At 43.6% G+C, this 18,321-nt stretch overlaps 1 protein-coding gene across 5 annotated transcripts in view; it reads right to left on the reverse strand.

The window, feature by feature from the left end:
* Positions 1-18,321, reverse strand: part of ZMYND11 (zinc finger MYND-type containing 11) — a 191,648-nt gene that overhangs the window by 125,258 nt on the left and 48,069 nt on the right. For all 5 annotated transcript variants that reach the window (XM_082259455.1, XM_082259456.1, XM_082259454.1 and 2 more), the window contains one exon: positions 6,398-6,535. In XM_082259455.1, coding sequence (XP_082115581.1) covers positions 6,398-6,535 — 138 coding nt within the window. The remainder of the gene's footprint in view (positions 1-6,397; positions 6,536-18,321) is intronic.

Raw genomic sequence — 18,321 nt, forward strand, 5'->3', positions numbered from 1 at the left:
TTTGGGTCGATTTTAATGTGTTTTGAGGTGCGCGACTTTTAGGTCGCATAAGGCCCATTTCACACTTATGCAACCTAAAATAAAAAATAAAAAAAATGTTTGCCGCAATTTTGACTAGACTTAAAGCAATGCCTATATCTATGGACATCAAAATGCATTAAAATCAGCCCAAAGTAGTGCAGGGACAACTTTGAAGTCGTTGCGACTTGATTTCGCACAGCTATGAATGGTACTCATTGGAAATCATGAAGTAAGACTTGTCATGCGACTTTGCAGTCCCAAGTCGCAGGACAAGTCGCACAAGTGTGGAAGGGGCCTAAAAATGATACAAAACACATTAGGGTGCAGTGAAAAATTAAGCTTTAGCTTCCTTAAAACAGCCTGTCTCCTGCCAGTAGAGCTGCAGTCTGACAAACCCCCGAAGAGCCGCTATAGCTTGACAATCATGAGCTTTGCTGATTGGACTCACTGCTGTCACATAGAGGGCACATTCTCTGTCGCTTACTAGTGAGGGTCAGGCTGGAACTAACATTCGCCGGTCCAATGGGTGCATGCTTCCTGGCCAACTAGGCAGTCTGGATTGTCTAAATGGCACTTGGCCAGACTAAATCATTACAGTCAGGGCTCTGTAACAAAACAAACTGCATTGTACCATGTAGAGCAGTGGTTCTCAACTCCTGTCCTCAGGACCCACCAACAGGTCAGGTTTGCAAGATAACTAAAATACATCACAGGTGATATAATTTGCTGCTCAGTGATTGCATTATTCTAGTCTTCATCTCCCCAAGGTAATACTTAAAATCTGGCCTGTTAGTGGGTCCTGAGGATAGGAGTTGAGAACCACTGATGTAGAGGGTCATAGAAGTGGCTTTTTTAATTAATAAAGTATTTGAAGTAACAGGAATGTTATGCTATTAGTGTTCGGTAAGTACTATTTATTTTAAAACATTTAAAATAATATGTTCACTGCAATCATATTCTATCCAGCACAGGCATACTTTCAGTGAGAACAGTAGTGGAGGCGTTCTTAAATTTTTAACCAAATTTCTACTGAAATGTCACAATAATCAAAGCACAGGAAAAACATGACACAAAAGAAACATGAAAAGGACAACCTTCTATACAATGCTCAGTCCCAGTGTTGATTAGCAGTACAATGACAAAGGGGTACAATACAGGTTTAGAAGAATAACAGTGCAAACTACATTTCTAGTTTAATAAAACTTGGGAGTTCAGCTCCCGGCCTAGATAATCTCTGGTGTTCTTTCTAGACATGAAACTGAAACGTCTGCTCTGTGTAATATGTCACCTCGATTATTGCTGAAATTTACTGGATGACCTGTGAGAGGTACAGCACATAAAGTGGTTTACTTTCTAAGCAAGCCAAATTTAAATTTAATAAACTTCCTTCCATTGCCAGAAAAATATTTCATTTAGGAGGCTGAAACTGTGCTCTTGGGTAAAGGGTGATCAATAAACAATAAAATTACCATTTAACAGGATGGCTTGTGCCCAAGCTCTATGTCACATTATCTAAGAGACTGCGGAGAAGGTAGTGAGTGATACTTGGTGCTAAAGGACTGCTCACCACTTTGTTTGAAATGACACCTAACAATATAGCATCCCAATATCCAAAAAAAAAAAGAAAAATATCCTACCACAAATTCCAAAAAAGGATTGATTTACAAATGCCGCAATTCAAATTGAAATGCTGCTCAAAACTTTTCCCTTTTCTATTTTGGACAGATAAGGGAAGATGTTAAACCTCTCATGTTTCTTGCTATGTCCAGACTAGTTTGATTTCTCTTCACTTTTTGTGTAGTCACTGGCATGGGAAATTAGGGAAAGTATTTCCAACAAAGACTCAGATGTCAGTATTTTATATTTCTCTTATTTATTCTCTGTAATGTTCAAAGGCTAAAATAAAAAGATGCATTAACTGAAATATACTCAATGCATTAAACCGTGCAAAATACACTGGACATGCTCTAAAGCTTGCTCTAGAGGTGCCTGCAATGATCGCCCATACTGCCAACCAGAGACACTACCTGGATTTACAATCAAGGTATCGGACTTTGGCATTTAAATATGCAACAACCCAGAACTGTCATCATCAAGTAACTTACTGCAAGAGGAAAACAACCAGACACTTGCAATAAAATAAAACTGGGCTTGGGGAGTTTGCAAGCCTTCAGAAAGGTCTAAAGTTGCATATCTGTTAATGTACTTATAGTTAGATATATAAAAATAGGATGAACTATAAATTTGCAGCAAAGAAAATCATAAAAACACTGACAGTTTGAGCTAAAGCAGTGTTCTGTCAAATCAGAGCCAATACCCACTAGTGGATACGTTACAGGTCTGTCAGTAAATTTTCAAATGTTACCAACAAATCTGCACTCCTGTCCCATGTTAAAGAGTAACTTTACCCATAACTTGATAAAAAATAATGTTCTTTAGCAGGGAACATACATTCCATATTGATAATTTTGCTACCAAATGAGTGTGTGCTGAAAATTGCATCCAGCATTCCTTCTGTTTCTTCTTGCTTGAGGCTGCCGTTTTGCTGCTGAAGCCCAAAGCCCCGGTGTTCTGTCAGAATACCCTACCCCATCAGATTTCCCTACCTCCGTCATTTCCGGTTGCGGATCAGCTGTGGCTTCGTCATGGATCAGCTGTAGCCGTGTCACAAGTCCTACTGTGCATGCGCAGAATAGGTAGGGAAATTTGATAATATCGCAACGGAGTTGACGCCGCGTCATCGAGTTCTTACAGGGGGCGGGGAGGATTAGGAGAGCTGAGCGGTACGGAGGCACATCTAGAGCTGACTTAGAGGGGGCGGGACGGAGGTGCGGCCGTGTAATGAATGTATTAAAAGCGTCTCCTTCTGTTTTAAGTATACTAAATAATAATAAAATAAATAAGAAATTAAGAAATACTAAATATAGCGAAATACTAAACATAAATCTTAAAAACCAAACATGAAATATTAGTATTAAAAAACAATTATATATATATTTTTTTATATATAAAATGGAAGAATTGAAAAAAAAATTATATATATATATATATATATATATATATATATATATATATATATATATATACACAGTGGGTACGGAAAGTATTCAGACCCCCTTAAATTTTTCACTCTTTGTTATATTGTAGCCATTTGCTAAAATCATTTAGGTTCATTCTTCTTCCTCATGAATGTACACATAGCACCCCATACTGACAGAAAAACACAGAATTGTTGACATTGTTGCAGATTTTTATATATATATTATATATATATACACACACACTAAAGATAAATATTAAAAACCAAATATGAAGTATCAGTATTAAATAAAAAAAATTATATATCATTTATTTTTCTAATACTGATATTTCATATCTGGTTTTTAATATTTATCTTAAGTATATATATATATATATATATATATATATATATATATATATATATATATATATATATATATATATATATATATATATATTAGGGCTGCACAATATTGGGAAAAAAAGTACATTGCGATATTTGGTTTTCAACGTTATATTTCGCAATATTTCTCTGGGTGGAATGCGGAAGACACTGGCAGTGTGGATTATGCAGAGTCGGGACTCACAGTGGTCGTAGGAGGTAGAAGAACACACCCCGACATGACATCTGTCCCACAGGTTCAGTCTGCCGCCCTGGAGCTAGTTCTCTTGACCGAGCGGTGAGAGCGGCACAGCGAACCAATCACGTGAGTAGCAGCACAGGGAACAAATCAGGTGTGCAGGCACGCGTGATTGGTTAGCTGTGCAGCTGCTCACGGCACGCTGCTCACCGCTGAACGTGTGGGACGGATGTTGTCGGCTGCCAGCACTGTGAGTCCTCCGAGTCCCGACTTCACCCTGCCTCCCTGCCTAATGCTAAATATCGTGTCTTCGGCAATATGAATATTGCCCACGCCCGCAGAACGATAGTCGATATTACATCGACTATCGTTCAGCCCTAATATATATATATATATATATATATATATATATATATATATATTTTTTTTTTTTTTAATTATTCCATTTATATATAACAAAATAAATAAAATATATATATATAAAATAGTTTTTTAATACTTATATTTCATATTTGGTTTTTAATATTTATCTTTAGTATTTCGCTATATTTAGTATTTCTTAATTTCTTATTTTTTATTATTTATTTTATTATTATTATTATTTAGTATACTTAGAACAGAAGGAGACGCTTTTAATACATTCATTACACGGCCGCACCTCCGTCCCGCCCCCTCTAAGTCAGCTCTAGATGTGCCTCCGTACCGCCTCCGCTCAGCTCTCCTAATCCTCCCCGCCCCCTGTAAGAACTCGATGACGCGGCGTCAACTCCGTTGCGATATTATCAAATTTCCCTACCTATTCTGCGCATGCGCAGTAGGACTTGTGATGCGGCTACAGCTGATCCATCACGAAGCCACAGCTGATCCGCAACCGAAATGACGGAGGTAGGTAAATCTGATGGGGTAGGGTATTCTGACAGAACAGCCGTAAATCATTAAGTAGAACTTCAGTAAAATGGCAGCCTCCAGCAAGAAGAAACAGAAGCAGTGCTGGAATGTATGTTCCTTGCTGAAGAACATTATTTTTTATCAAGCTGTTATGGGTAAAGTTCCGCTTTAGGCTGTCAGCAGACCAGCCTCTACAAACTCGGCAGTGCCTAAAAATGGAGAGCAACTGAGCATGTGAAGAGCAGGGTGAGACAGTGTATTACTGGATTCTAATCAGTATAGCCACTTATTATTAATGTTTTACATAGCTATACCTGCAAAAGGGGCCAACCTGAAGTGATCTAGCAGGACTTCATTTTCTGACTAAAGTTTAAGGTGGAACTAAACCCATCAATTTGTTCCCCGAAACAATTACAGTCAAGGAATGCCGTGATGACTGCCATGGTTGTTTGTGCTCTCAACTGAATGGTCAATCCATCAATTGGCTGCTGTCATAATTGATCATGTGCAGCACCATGGAAACTGTAGATCAAACCGAGGCTAAGATGGCAGCTTCCTTTGCTGTAATGTGTTTAGCTCCACGTTAATGTGAACTGCACAACTACATCATAGAATGCTTGGAACATACTGCCTCATAATATCTGGGTGCTTCTACGGTTCCATTTCACTGATTAACCAAGTCAAATGGAAATGAGGGGGCAATGCCTTTAAGGTTCACTACAACAACCATAAATTACTATTAACTACTGTAATAAAAACACTTGTGAACATTATTATTTCACTGGCAACAGGGACATGGTTTTTTTTTTACTAAAGGCAGCAATATGCTGTTCATACTGCAAGAGAATTTTACCATCATAGGCATTTTACACTTTCAAATGATTTTGCTGTATTAACATGGTATTAGTATAGGTATATTCCCCATGTTATTTGTTTACCTTGTAATGATGGGCTAACATGTTGTGGCTGTAGTTTGTAGTGTCGTGGTTGATTGATTTTGGCTGCAGTTAGCTTGTCCCTATTCACCAGGGGGACAGGCAACTTTTTGTTTCTGGTCAAACAGGATCCAATTCATGTCTAGCCATTTCCTCCAAATGAAGGAGTAATAATGTCATGAAAACACATATTCCAGCATGGTGAGGTCTTAGTAACTGATCTGCCTGTTTGTGTCTGTGTCAGATCTAATTACCGTTTGGCGCTCACCAGCACCAGTGCTAGACTTAAAGACCAAGGGATTGTAGGATATGTCGTTTATTCACAGGAATTGTCAGTTCTCAGACTACAGACAGAGGCCATGCATTAACCTGTGCAGTGTTTTGCCGCATGCATCAAGTTTAAACACAAACTCCACTAAAGGCTGAGTGTACAGGCCAACAAAATGACAGCATGAAACTGCATGATCAATGAACATCTTATGTGGGTAAAAACATGTACCAGTAGGAAGGTTTACAATGCCTTTGGCTTAATGAACGGGGTGAAGCCCTGCTAATTTCCAGTATCTAAGCAATTAATTGCACGTGACTGGGTATTGTTTTCACCACAATCACAAAGCTAAGGGACAATTCCCCTGCAAAGTTAACTGGCTATTTGTCTTTAGTAAATTAACCCCAAAAGTTCTGTTCAAAGGTCACCAACATACATGCAATCTTGTCTAATGTTCTGCAATAAACTAACTCACAGTATATAGGTCAGTAACTTCTCAGTTCCATTTACTAATTTAGTTGACTTTATGCAGAACCAGCTGCGCCAATAAAAACTTGCAGTTTTAAAAATCCCTTATAATAAAACATTTGTGTACAGACAAAATAAATTTCACTGACTACCAATTTCACTGTGCCAAATATTACTCAGAAGTTAGACCTACTGAAAGCATTTCTTAAACCTACTTGGTAATCCGATCAATATTGGCAATCTGTTTCTGGTTTCGGATGACTTCTATAGCGGTCCATAGGTACTGAATTACTTTTGTATCTGCTTGTCGCCTCTTTGTTAGACGCACCATGGTCTTCTCAGGTTTCATCACGCTGCAAAACAGTGAAGTAAAAAAAATAAATAACAATAAAAAGGGAATTCTAATACAGCCCTTTATAAAATAGATTGGGGGCATTAATGAATTCAGTTGTGCTATCTATTCAGGAATAAAATCAGGAGAGACTTCAGAAACTTAATATGTACAGTCTGGAGGAAAGAAGGTAAAGGGGAGACATGATTGAAATCTTTAAAAACATCAAGGGTGTGAACAAGGTCCCAGAGAGAAATATTTTTAATAAGTTGCCTGCAACATTGTTTCGCATTACCGGTTTGGTGGTGGGTCAATGATTATCTGGGGAGGCATATTTATGGAGGGACACACAGACCTCTACAGACAATGGCATCAGGAATCAGGCATCAGGATGAAACCCTTGGATCCATTGTCCAACCCTACGCTGGTGCAGTGGGTCCTCCTGGTGCACGACAATGCCTGGCCTCATGAGGCGAGAGTATGCAGCCAGTTCCTGGAGGATGAAGGAATTGATACCACCGAATGGCCCCCACGCTTGCCTGACCTAAATCCAATAGAACACCTCAGGGACATTATCTTTCGGTCCATCTGATGCCGCCAGGTTGCACCTCCGTCTGTCCAGGAGCTCAGAGATGCCCTGGTCCAGATCTGGGAAGAACTACCCCAGGACACCATCTGTTGTCTCATTAGAAGCAAGCCCCAACGTTGTCAGGCATGCATGCAAGAACCATTTTAAGTTTTGGGGGGGGGGGGGGGTGTCTTTAAATTCAGCCCCCTGTTGGTTGATAATTTTCATTTCCATCAAACAATGTGGCACCCTTTCATTTCTAACACATTACCCAGTCCATATCAGTATAGATGTGCAGCATATTTTTCCCCTTTGAGATCTGTTGTGTTTTCAAAGTGTTCCTTTAATTTTTTGAGCAGTGTATTATTTTACTGAAAGAGTAGATGATTCTTAGAATAGACATCCAGCAGAGGTAGGGAGTCAGTCCACAGTAAGCGGATTCAGACATGCTTGGGACAACCACACTACCACAGATCTTAGACAAAAAGTAAAAAAAAAAAAAAAAAAAAAAAAAACATGTATAAATATAAAAAAATGGTCTTTTTTTTTTTTTTCTGCAATCACTCTATTGGCGCTTTTCCACTGCAAGTACTGGCTCGGCTCCACTCGGCCCTGCTTGGCTCTGTTGGTTTTCCACTGCATGGTACCGCATGGTACGGTGTTGGAACGGTTTGGTACGGTTTGCTTTTCCACTAAAGTGAAGTGGGTGGGATAACAATCATTCTCTGACCAATCAGTGGCTAGTAGTGACAAACAGTCAAGGCTGCATGCAAAGGATTGTGGGATATGGTACCGGTACGGCCCTGTTGGAACCACAACTGAGGTGGTACTGTTTAAGCGAGCCGTACCGTTCGGTTCCATGTAGTGGAAAAGCGCCGCCGTACAGTACCGTACCGTTCCTACACCGTACCATGAGGTACCAGCAGTGGAAAAGCACAAAAGCAAACCGAACCGTTCGGTTTCACGCAGTGGAAAAGCGCCATATGTTTCTAGATCACACCATGCCAATCTGTGCAAATCAGGCGCAATTGATATTCTACCTTTTGCATCGAAATGATTGTAAATGCCTATTCTGCGATTGTCTGCGATCAATACTTGAATAACTCCTGTTTTTGGACATTTGTTGCAAATGTTGCATCGGTCACATAATGAAGTGATATGGACCACTTTTGCAAACAATGCATATATCTGAAAATTAGTGAATGCTTTTCTACTTTTTTATCGTTATTGCAAAAACTTTGAAACCTATGGCAAATGTGCCACACTTTCATATAATGCAACAAAACCCCAGTAATGCGACACAACACATTTATTGCATGAAAAAAGACATTCAAGTTTGCGACAGATTCCTGTGGAACAATAACAAATGGTAACTGATGACACTATTATTAAAGGTCTCCCAAAGTTTATTCCCCTGGTGTGGGTTACCAAAACTCCAATACACCTTATGAACATTTATAACTATATACATTTTTTTTCCAACCCATTTATTGGGTTTTTTTTGAGAATTAAAATACATTCTTGGGGCTTATTTATGTTTTATCATTTGCTTAGAAGCTATACAGATATGATGATATTACATTCAAAGGCACCTCCTGTGGGCATTCAAGTTCCCCTTAGGTACACATACCTCTGGCTTGTGTTCATGTTCAGTTAAGAGTCCTTGCATTAATAAATGTAGCTACTTTGCTATCATGAAAGCAATGGCTGCGTCTGGGAGGGGTGAGAGGAACATCAACATGGAGACCTGCCAGCAGACTCTTGGAGAGTTGCAAGCATGTGTTGGGATCATCCAAAAACAAGAAACCATCTATGCAAATATTTATAGAATCTTTGTAATGTTGCATGTATCTTTGCCTTCTTCTCTGTGAAAAATGTTTATTTGCAATGTGCTTAAGCATCTGCAGTTTGCAAAACAGGCATGACATTCCTCTAGCGGTTTCCTCTGTGTCTAGCAAATCAGCTCACACTTCTGCTTCTTCTCAACTGGCCTGACTCCCAGTAAATGATAGGGGTTACATTTAGAGCATCCCTTTAAAAGTTTAAAGTGGTTCTGAAGCCTGAAGGTTGTTTACCTTTATAACGGTAGTAAACAGCACCAATTTATTTGTTTAAACCCTGCAAGTTAAATGCATAATGTGCTAGTATGCATCACATACTAGCACATTATGAAATACTTTCGATCTAAACCCTTCAGCGGTTGGCTGTCACCGCTGAGAGGGCTTCCATCTTCACCGGGTCATCCTTCCAGGTTTGCGTGCTCCAACCACCTGATTGGCCGCACTGTGATGATGCACTGCGGCACAGGATTCTGAAGGGACGGCACAGATATGCCGCCCCTTCAGAGTGCCTGCGCTGATGACATCACTGGCTGCATGCAGTGTGAATATCTCCTAAACAGTGCAGGTTTAGGAGATATTTATGGTATAGCCCTGTTAAAGGCTCACCTGTAGGTACAAGTGCAAAAAAAAAAAAAAAAAAGTTTACTTCCACTTTAAAACCTTCAGTATGCAGCTCTCCCCCTTATACTTACTTGAGCTCAATCTCGAACCAGCGATGTACATGAGAGCAGAGGCTCTCTCCCCCCTCATTGGCTCTATTATAGCCAGTGGTAAGGGAATGGGGGCAGGTCTGAGCCCCACTTTGTGTGTCTTATGGAGTCTGAAAGAGGCTGATCAGACCAGATCAAAACCATTGAACTGAGCAGGTATTTATAACATACTGTTAAAAAACAAAAAACAAAAAACAAACACACACACAAAAAATTTTAAAATTACTTTAACCACTTGCCGACTGCTCATAGTAATTTTTTTTTTTGTGGGCAGGCGGGTGGCACACGCTGGTTACATGTAGGTCATCCAGGCTGTTTCAGGTTCAGGGCACGCAGCGCACTGCTCCTGCGAATGCTCTGTCCACCCGATTGATATGCAACACGGCTGTCATGAATGAATTCATTCATAACCATTAGGTTTCCCTAGCTGTGACTGGCGCACAGATATCACATGGTACCTGGGCAAATCACAGCACCCTGTACCATGTGATTAGCTGTAGCTAATCACAGATTACTAGTAATCACAGCTGTTATGCATGTACTCATAACAGTACAAAACACTGCAGTTACAATCAAAGTAAAAAAAAAAAAAATCCATGATTGCCCCTCAGTGTTACTATGGTGGCACTGAGATACTCTGAAAAAAGTGGAGAAAAAAAAAATGTAATAAAAAGTTTTTTTTTTTTTTTTTTTTTAAACATACGGTCACCAGTTAGTGTCCCTGAACACTGCCACACTGTACTACACTGGTGACAGTATGTGAAAATAACATTTTGAAGACATTTTTTATTTATTACATTTCTTCATTTTCAAAAAAATTGTGACAAAAATTGAATACTTCAAAAAAACTAACCATGCCTCAGACAGCCTAATTTCCAAAAAGGGGTAATTTAGGGAGCATTTGTACCGTCCTGCCACTTCAAGGGCCGCAAGAAATGAAACAGACCATCAGTACATCAGAAATTATTCATTTACAAATATACATACCATAGTTTGTTTATAAGTTTCACACAAACCAATTAATATAAAAACATACTGGGATTGTGTTTACCAAAGACATGTAGCAGAATACATTCTGGCCTAAATTTTTGAATAAATTTTTTTTTTTTTTTTTTAATATGTTGTATAACAAAGTAGAAAATATTGTTTTTTCGTTTTTTTTTTTTTTTAATTTTTGGTCTTTTTTATTTAGAATGCAAAAAGTAAGCCCAGTGGTGATCAAGTACCACCAATAAAAAGCTCTATTTGTGTGAAAAAAATGAAACACATTTCATTTGGGTACAGTGTTGCATGACTGTGCAATTGCCAAAGTAGCGCAGTGCTGAATAGTAAAAAATGGCCTGGTCATGAAGGGGGTAAGACCTTCTGGAGCAGAGGTGGTTTAAAAAAAAAAAAAAAAAACACAACTAGCACAAAGCATGTATATACAACAGCAAATATCGTAGATTCTGCCCAACATACAAGAGCTTTTACATGTTCCTGTATATGTGGTGAACTGAATAGACATGGTAATGTGTGTTTTAGATTCAGGAGTCTTAAAATGACTAACCACGATGATGGCTGTGGCTTTGTGTGAAAACCACTCACTTTTCAGTAGTCTCGCTCTTAGGTATTACAAGTTTCAAAAGATAGCTATCGACCGGAAACCTTGAAAGTCATAGCGCTTACAAAACTGGATCAGTGCAGCACAAACTATGACACGTGGTTACTTCCCAATGCGACTTTAGTGGTTGGTTCAGCGTTTTACAAAGTGCAAAAACAATGTAAGCAAAAGAGATATGAACTGATAATAAATGTGCCCTTTATCCTCAGCACCCAAAGAAAACTCTGCTATAACTAGTAGCTTTAAGAATATACTAAAGAAATAGTCATGGCAAATAGTAATTATGTGTAACGTGAATCAGTAGGACAGAAATTTGTGGGCTGCCATTGCCGACTTATTTATATTTAAAGCTAGTTTATTATCTGTCCTATGGGGCTGCATGACCCCTGACCCTCTTGTCTGGACAGTGCCGATTGGCCCAACAAAATAAACTCTCCAGTACTAGGCTCTGTACTATCAGGAGATAGATTGGGGACAGTAAAAGAAGGGGAAGATCAGAGAAGACAGGATCAATAAGCCATTTTACACAATGCATACACAGTTGAGGGTTTAGTAACACTTTGACCACTTGCCGACCGCCGCACGACTATTTGCGTGAATATCTGCGGCGGTCAGCCCCTCACAGGCAAAGCGACGTAGTACTACGTCGCTAGCCTGTGAGGCTCTAGGGAGCGAGCGCGCGCCGACGGAGGCACGCTCCCGCACGGTCACGGACCCCCCCGCGCGTGTGCCCGGTGGACCCGATGTCCGCCGGGCACTTGCGATCGCCCGTTACACCGGAAGAAAGGCAGGCGGCTAATGTAAACAAAGCCGCCTGTCATTCTTCCCTGTGTAAGAATGGAGATCAGACGGTTCTACTATGTAGGACGGTTGATCTCTGTTCTTACACCAGTAGCCATGTCCAATCACAGTTAGAAGCACGCCACTAGGACACACTTAACCCCTCCCTCTCCAATACAGTTAACTCCTTCACTGCCAGTGTCATTTTTACAGTAACAGTGCATATTTATAGCACTGATTACTGTAGTAATGTCACTGGTACCCCCAAAAGTGTCAAAAATGTCAGTCAAGGGTCCGATCTGTCCGGCCGCAATGTCGCAGTCCCGCAAAAGAAAAAAAAAGAAAAAATCGCAGATCGCCGCCATTACTCGTTCAAAAAAAAAAAAAACAACAACAAAAATGACCAAAATCTTTCCCTTTGTTAGTAAACGTGATAACTTTTGCGCAAACCAATCAAAATACGCTTTTTGCGATTTTTTTTACCAAACATATGTAGCTTAAAACAAATTGGCCGAAAATGTTAAAAAATTTTGATTTTTACATTTTTTATTGGGGAATTTCATATAAAAAAATGTGAAAAATATTGTTATTTTTGCAAAATTGACGCTCTTTTTTGTTTATAGCGCATGATCAAAAAAAATCGCACAAGTGATCAAATACCACCAAAAGAAAGCTCTGTTTGTGGGAAAAAAAGGACGTCAATTTCGTTTAGGTACAGCGTCGCACGACCGCGCAATTGTCCGTTAAAGTCACGCAGTGCCGAATTGCAAAATAGGCCCTGGTCAGGAAGGGGGTAAAATCTTCCGGGGCTTAAGTGGTTAAAGTGTATTTTTCCCAAAAGAAACTGCGTTTGAAAAACAGATGTGCAAACATTGCGTGACATAAAAATGGGCCTTTGCTTTCAGAAAAGATTGTTTAGGGGTTCTAAATAATTATCTACTAAAAAAAAAAAAAGCTAATTTTTACACGTATGTGAGATGTGTCAGAATTGGCATGGGCAGCTAGTGTTTTAACCACTTGCTGACTAGCTGCTGTAGTTTTATTGAGGCAGGTCGGCTCTATTACGTGAAACCACATACCTGTACATCGCTTTGTGCAATAGATAGTGGGGGCGTGCACACACACCGATTGACCAGAGGGGGAGCCAATCACCGGGGTCCAGCGAAAGCGATGTCCGCCGGCCTCTCACAATTGCTCCCCATGGAGACAGAACAGCGTTCTGTAAACAAGGCAGACCGAAGGGATGAACACAGGGATCCTGTGATCCTGCAGTTTAGGTACACAGGTCTCTGTGTTCATCCATTGAGTCCATCCCCCATACAGTTAGAAAGCAATCTCTAGGAGCACACTTAACCCTTTGATTGCCCCTGGTGTTAACCACTTCCCTGCCAATGTCATTACTACAGTAGCAGTACATTTCTTTAGCAGTGATTACTGTAGTAATGTCACTGGTCCCCCAGTCCCCCTAAAAATTACTGATCGCCGCCATTACTAATAAAAAAATAAATACATAAAAATGACATAAATCTATCCCCTAGTTTATAGACGCGATAACTTTAACCAATCAATAAACACTTATTAGGATTTTTTTTTTTTTTTACCCAAAATATGTGGCAGAATACATATTGGCTCTAAATTGATGAAAAAAAAGTTGGATTTTTGTCTTATCGTAAAATCCTTTTCTCATTGTTCGTTAACTTTTCCCTCTCACTTTTCTCTTGTTCATTGACGGACATAGCTCCAGAATCTTCTTGACCACTGGGTTATGCTGCCCCCTACAGGAGTAGGACACTAGGCCGCCGCCATTGTAGACAGGGTGGACTGGGACCCAGAACGGTCCGCTGCCTCTGAGAGGGGATCAGGTGGTGAAATGTACTCCAGGGAGTCCATGGTTAACCAGGGGAATCACACAGGCACAAATGAGAAAACACGGCTAAGTGACCCCCCGCCACAGCGGTAGCAGCACCACAGGTCCCAGCACAAACAGCCGCTGCTATAGCAGAGGGAGGGAGAGCTGCAAGGCACCCACAAGAACTCACCACCCCCGGTCAGGCAGAGAGCAGAGCGCCAGATGCTGCACACCATGCGGCGATCAGAGAGAAAGAGGAAGTTCTGGAGTTAGCACTAGAGGTCCACTGCCGCAATCACCGCCCATAAGGCTCCAAAAACATGGCCGCCGCTCTATTCAATGGGAAACCACAAGAAAAATGACCGCCGAACTACACAGACATGGCCGCCGATAGATACAGCCAGCCATCCATAACAAAATGGCGACTCCACGCGGCGCCCGGGATCCACAGGGAACCCCTGGGGGACATTGTAACAGTAAAGGGGGGCCCTGCCAGGAGCCCCCATCAGGACAACTCCCCCCTAAAAAAAACATGCGTTCGGCTGCCGACGGCTCTACACCCCCAAAACGAACCTGGACAAGTATGTCCACCCCCTGACCTGATCCTGATATATGAGGGGGGGGGGGGGAGGGGGACGCTGTGTGAGAAGGAGGGAAACGAAGGGGTCTGACCATTCCAGGGAGGGGCCCAAGTCCACCCAAAAAGGCCATTAGGGAAAGTGCATCCCGGGCTCCCCTTGTCCATCTGCGAGGCCAGGATTGGCATAGTGGGCGCAGCCAGGTAGAGAGGAGGAGGAGAGTGAACCTGTCACCAAAAAAAATCATCACATAGGGGTTTTTGTGTCCCCTATGCGATTTAAAAATAAACGGAATTTTTGTAAAATCTTACCGTAAAATTCCTTTCTCTGAGTCCTCCGACAGTCGCCGCCCCTTCATAATCTTCACCAATGGGTATTGACCTTTTCTCCGTAGGAGTAGCTAGGCAACAAGATTTGTTAATATAAAAGCTTTTAGCATATCACACCCCTAGGGGGCGGTCCCCTCAGTCAATACCTCCCTGCTTCCAGCATCCTCAACTCAGTTTGGTAGCATAGCAGTAGAGTACATAAACAAAACCCCAAAAGAGGGGCGGGGGCGGCGACTGTCGGAGGACTCAGAGAAAGGAATTTTACGGTAAGATTTTCCGTTTTCTCTTACGTCCTCCGACAGTCGCCGCCCCTTCATAATCTTCACCAATGGGACGTCCCAGAGCAGTGTAGACATGAGGGGTGGGAAACGCAGCCGCGCCCAAAGCAATGCAGTACCCACATCAGAGACAGGAACCTTACCAAAGTAAGAGAACCAACTGGGCAACAGGATAACGTGCCCAACAGGAGCAACAACCCAGGAAAGAACAAGTAACCCAGGGGTAAGACACCCCAACAGCCAAGGGCCCAAAAACAAGGGTCCCTAAGGCACCGCCGCACTAAGAACCTTACGGCCAAAGGAAGCATCAGCCGATGCCAGAACACCCACTTTGTAAAAAGATGGAGAAGGTGTGAACGGACGACCAAGTCGCCGCCTTACACACCTGGGCCACAGAAGCCCGATGATGACAGGCCCAAGACCCACTCAAAGATCTGGTAGAGTGCGCCTACACAGGGAAGGGAGGAACCTTCCCCTTCAAAGCATAGGCATGCTCAATGGTCTGTCTGATCCATATGGCGATGGTCGCAGCCGACACCGCCATGTCCTTCCGAGGACCCTCAGGAAGGACGAATAGGGAATCCGACTTGCGAAAGGATTCAGTCGATGACAGGTAAACCCTGATCCCCCGAACAACATCCAAGGAATGCAAGGCAACTCCCTTCGGAAGCTTAGGCTTCGCGCAAGCGAAGGCAAGACAATGGCCTCATTAGGATGAAACTCCGAGATCCTCTTCGGAAGAAAGGAAGGGTTAGGTCGAAAGACCACCCCATCCAAGTGAATCACCAAGTAGGGAGAGCTGCAGGACAAAGCCGCCAGCTCCAACACCCTGCGGACCGAAGTGATCGCCACCAAAAAAGCAACCTTTTTGAACAACAGAGACAACGAGATCTCCCTGATCTTCTCAAAAGGAGCCTGTTGCAACACGGACAGAACAAGGTTCAAGTCCCATGGAGGCAAAGGTTCCCTCCCAGGAGGGACCAAATGTCGCACCCCCTGAACAAAAGGTGCGAATCAACGAATTAGACGCCACTGGGCGTTGGAAAAGAATGGCCAGCGAAGAAATCTGACCCTTAATCGTGGCCAGCGCCAAACGCTGGTCCACACCAGATTGGAGGAAAGCCAACACTCTCGACACCGAGTATGAGCGGGGGGGAATACCCCCTGGACTCACACCAGGCAAAGTACGCTTTCCAAGTACGGTAGTAAATTTTACCTGAAGAGGCTTTTCTAGCCTTAATCAAGGTGGGAATGACCTCAGGGGAGAGACCCCTATCCCTCAGGACCTGGCTTTTAACATCCAGGCCGTTAAGGCCAGCGACTGTAAGGCAGGATGGAATACCGGCCCTTGAGACAGAAGGCCGTCTCGAAGCGGCAGACGCCTCGGAGCGTCGACTGCCAGATTTACGAGGTCTGCGTACCAAGACCGGTGAGGCCAGTCCGGGGCCACAAGAAAACACCGTGTGTGGTTCCGAGGCTAACCTGCGAAGGAACCCGGACAACAGCTGAATCGGGGGAAAGACATACATCAGACGATACTGATGCCAGGGCGCCACCAACGCGTCCGAGGCGTCCGCCCGCGGATTGCGCGTCCTTGCCATGAACCTTTCCACCCTGTCGTTTAGATGAGACGCGAACAGGTCCACATCTGGAAGACCCCACTTCGCGCACAACATCTGGAAGACATCCTGGTGGAGGGACCAATCTCCCTGGTCCAGGGTCTGGCGACTCAGATAGTCCGCCTGCCAGTTCTCCACCCCCGGAATGTGTACTGCCGATATCGCCGGGACGTGCGCCTCGGCCCATGACAGAATGTCGGCCACTTCCCGAGCCGCTCGGGCACTCCTGGTGCCCCCTTGATGGTTGATGTAGGCCACTGCTGTGGCATTGTCCGTCTGAACCCGAACTGGACGGCCCTGAAGCCGTTCCGACCATTGCAGAAGGCAAAGCTTTATCGCCCTCAATTCCAGAATGTTGATCGGAAGAGACGACTCCTCTTCCGACCAAGTTCCCTGGGTGGACAAAACGCCCAGAACACCACCCCAGCCCGACAGGCTGGCATCCGTGATGACCACCGTCCATAAAAAATGGACGAAAAGACTTTCCCCCCCGACACCGCCGGGGACCAGAGCCACCACAGAAGATTCCTTCTGGCGCGATGGCTCAAAGAGATCCGCAGATCCAGAGATTGCGGTCGCCCGTCCCACTCGGCCAAAATCACCGTCGAAGACCCCACGTGTGAAACTGGGCAAAGGGAATCGCCTCGAAAGCCGAGACCATTAATCCCAGACATCTCATGCATGTCCGGAGAGACGAGTACTGAATGTCCCTGAGGAACCTGACCTCGTCCTGAAGCGTCCTGAGCTTGTCTTCTCGCAGGAAGACCTACGCTAGAACAGAGTCCAGAATCATTCCCAGGTAGGGAAGACGAACCGACGGACATAGAGCCGACTTAGGAATGTTCATTGTCCAACCAAACTCCTACAGAGTCCGCATCGTGGTGGACAGGTTGGTTACCAGGTCCTGACTGGCAGCAGACCGAAGTGGGAAATCGTCCAGATACCCCAAGACAGAGATGCCCTGAGCTCGCAATAGAGCCAGGACCGGCGCTAGCACTTTGGTGAAAACCCGCGGAGCCGAAGCGAGACCGAAAGGTAACGCAACGAATTGGTAATGATCCTGCGCAATGGCGAATCGAAGGTACTTCTGGTGACCCTCGAAATTGGGAACTTGAAGGTATCCATCCTTCAAAACGATGGAGGCCCAGAAAGCCCCCAGAACCAGGGCAGCCACCACCGAGCGCAGGGATTCCACGCGGAACTTGCGAACCCGCACCAGCGGGTCAGAGCTTTCAAGTCCCGAGCGGACGCACCTTGCCCTCCTTTCTGGGCACAGGGAACAGATTGGAGTAAAAACCCCCGAAATCTGTCCCGATGAGGCACCGGAACCACTACTTCTTGGGCCCACAGGACCCGTACCGCCAGGCACAGATCCTGCAAACGCACCGGAGATACCGAAGATTTGAGGGAAAGAATCCGCCCGCCGGCCAAGAGAGAAACTCGATCATGTAACCAGATCGAACGATTACCTGAACCCATCTGCCCCGAATGCGGGCCAACCAGGGTTGTAGAAAACCACGCAAACGTCCCCCCACCCCAGAAGCGGCTGAGGCCGCCTTTTCAGGCTGAATTGGCGTGGGAAGCGGAACCGGACTGGCCGGACTTCTACTTACCCGCCCACGGCTTCTTCTGGGAGCCTTGACCTTTGAAAGG

This window comes from Pelophylax lessonae (genome assembly GCF_965119305.1).
Source record: "Pelophylax lessonae genome assembly, chromosome: 5".
NCBI lineage: Eukaryota > Metazoa > Chordata > Amphibia > Anura > Ranidae > Pelophylax > Pelophylax lessonae.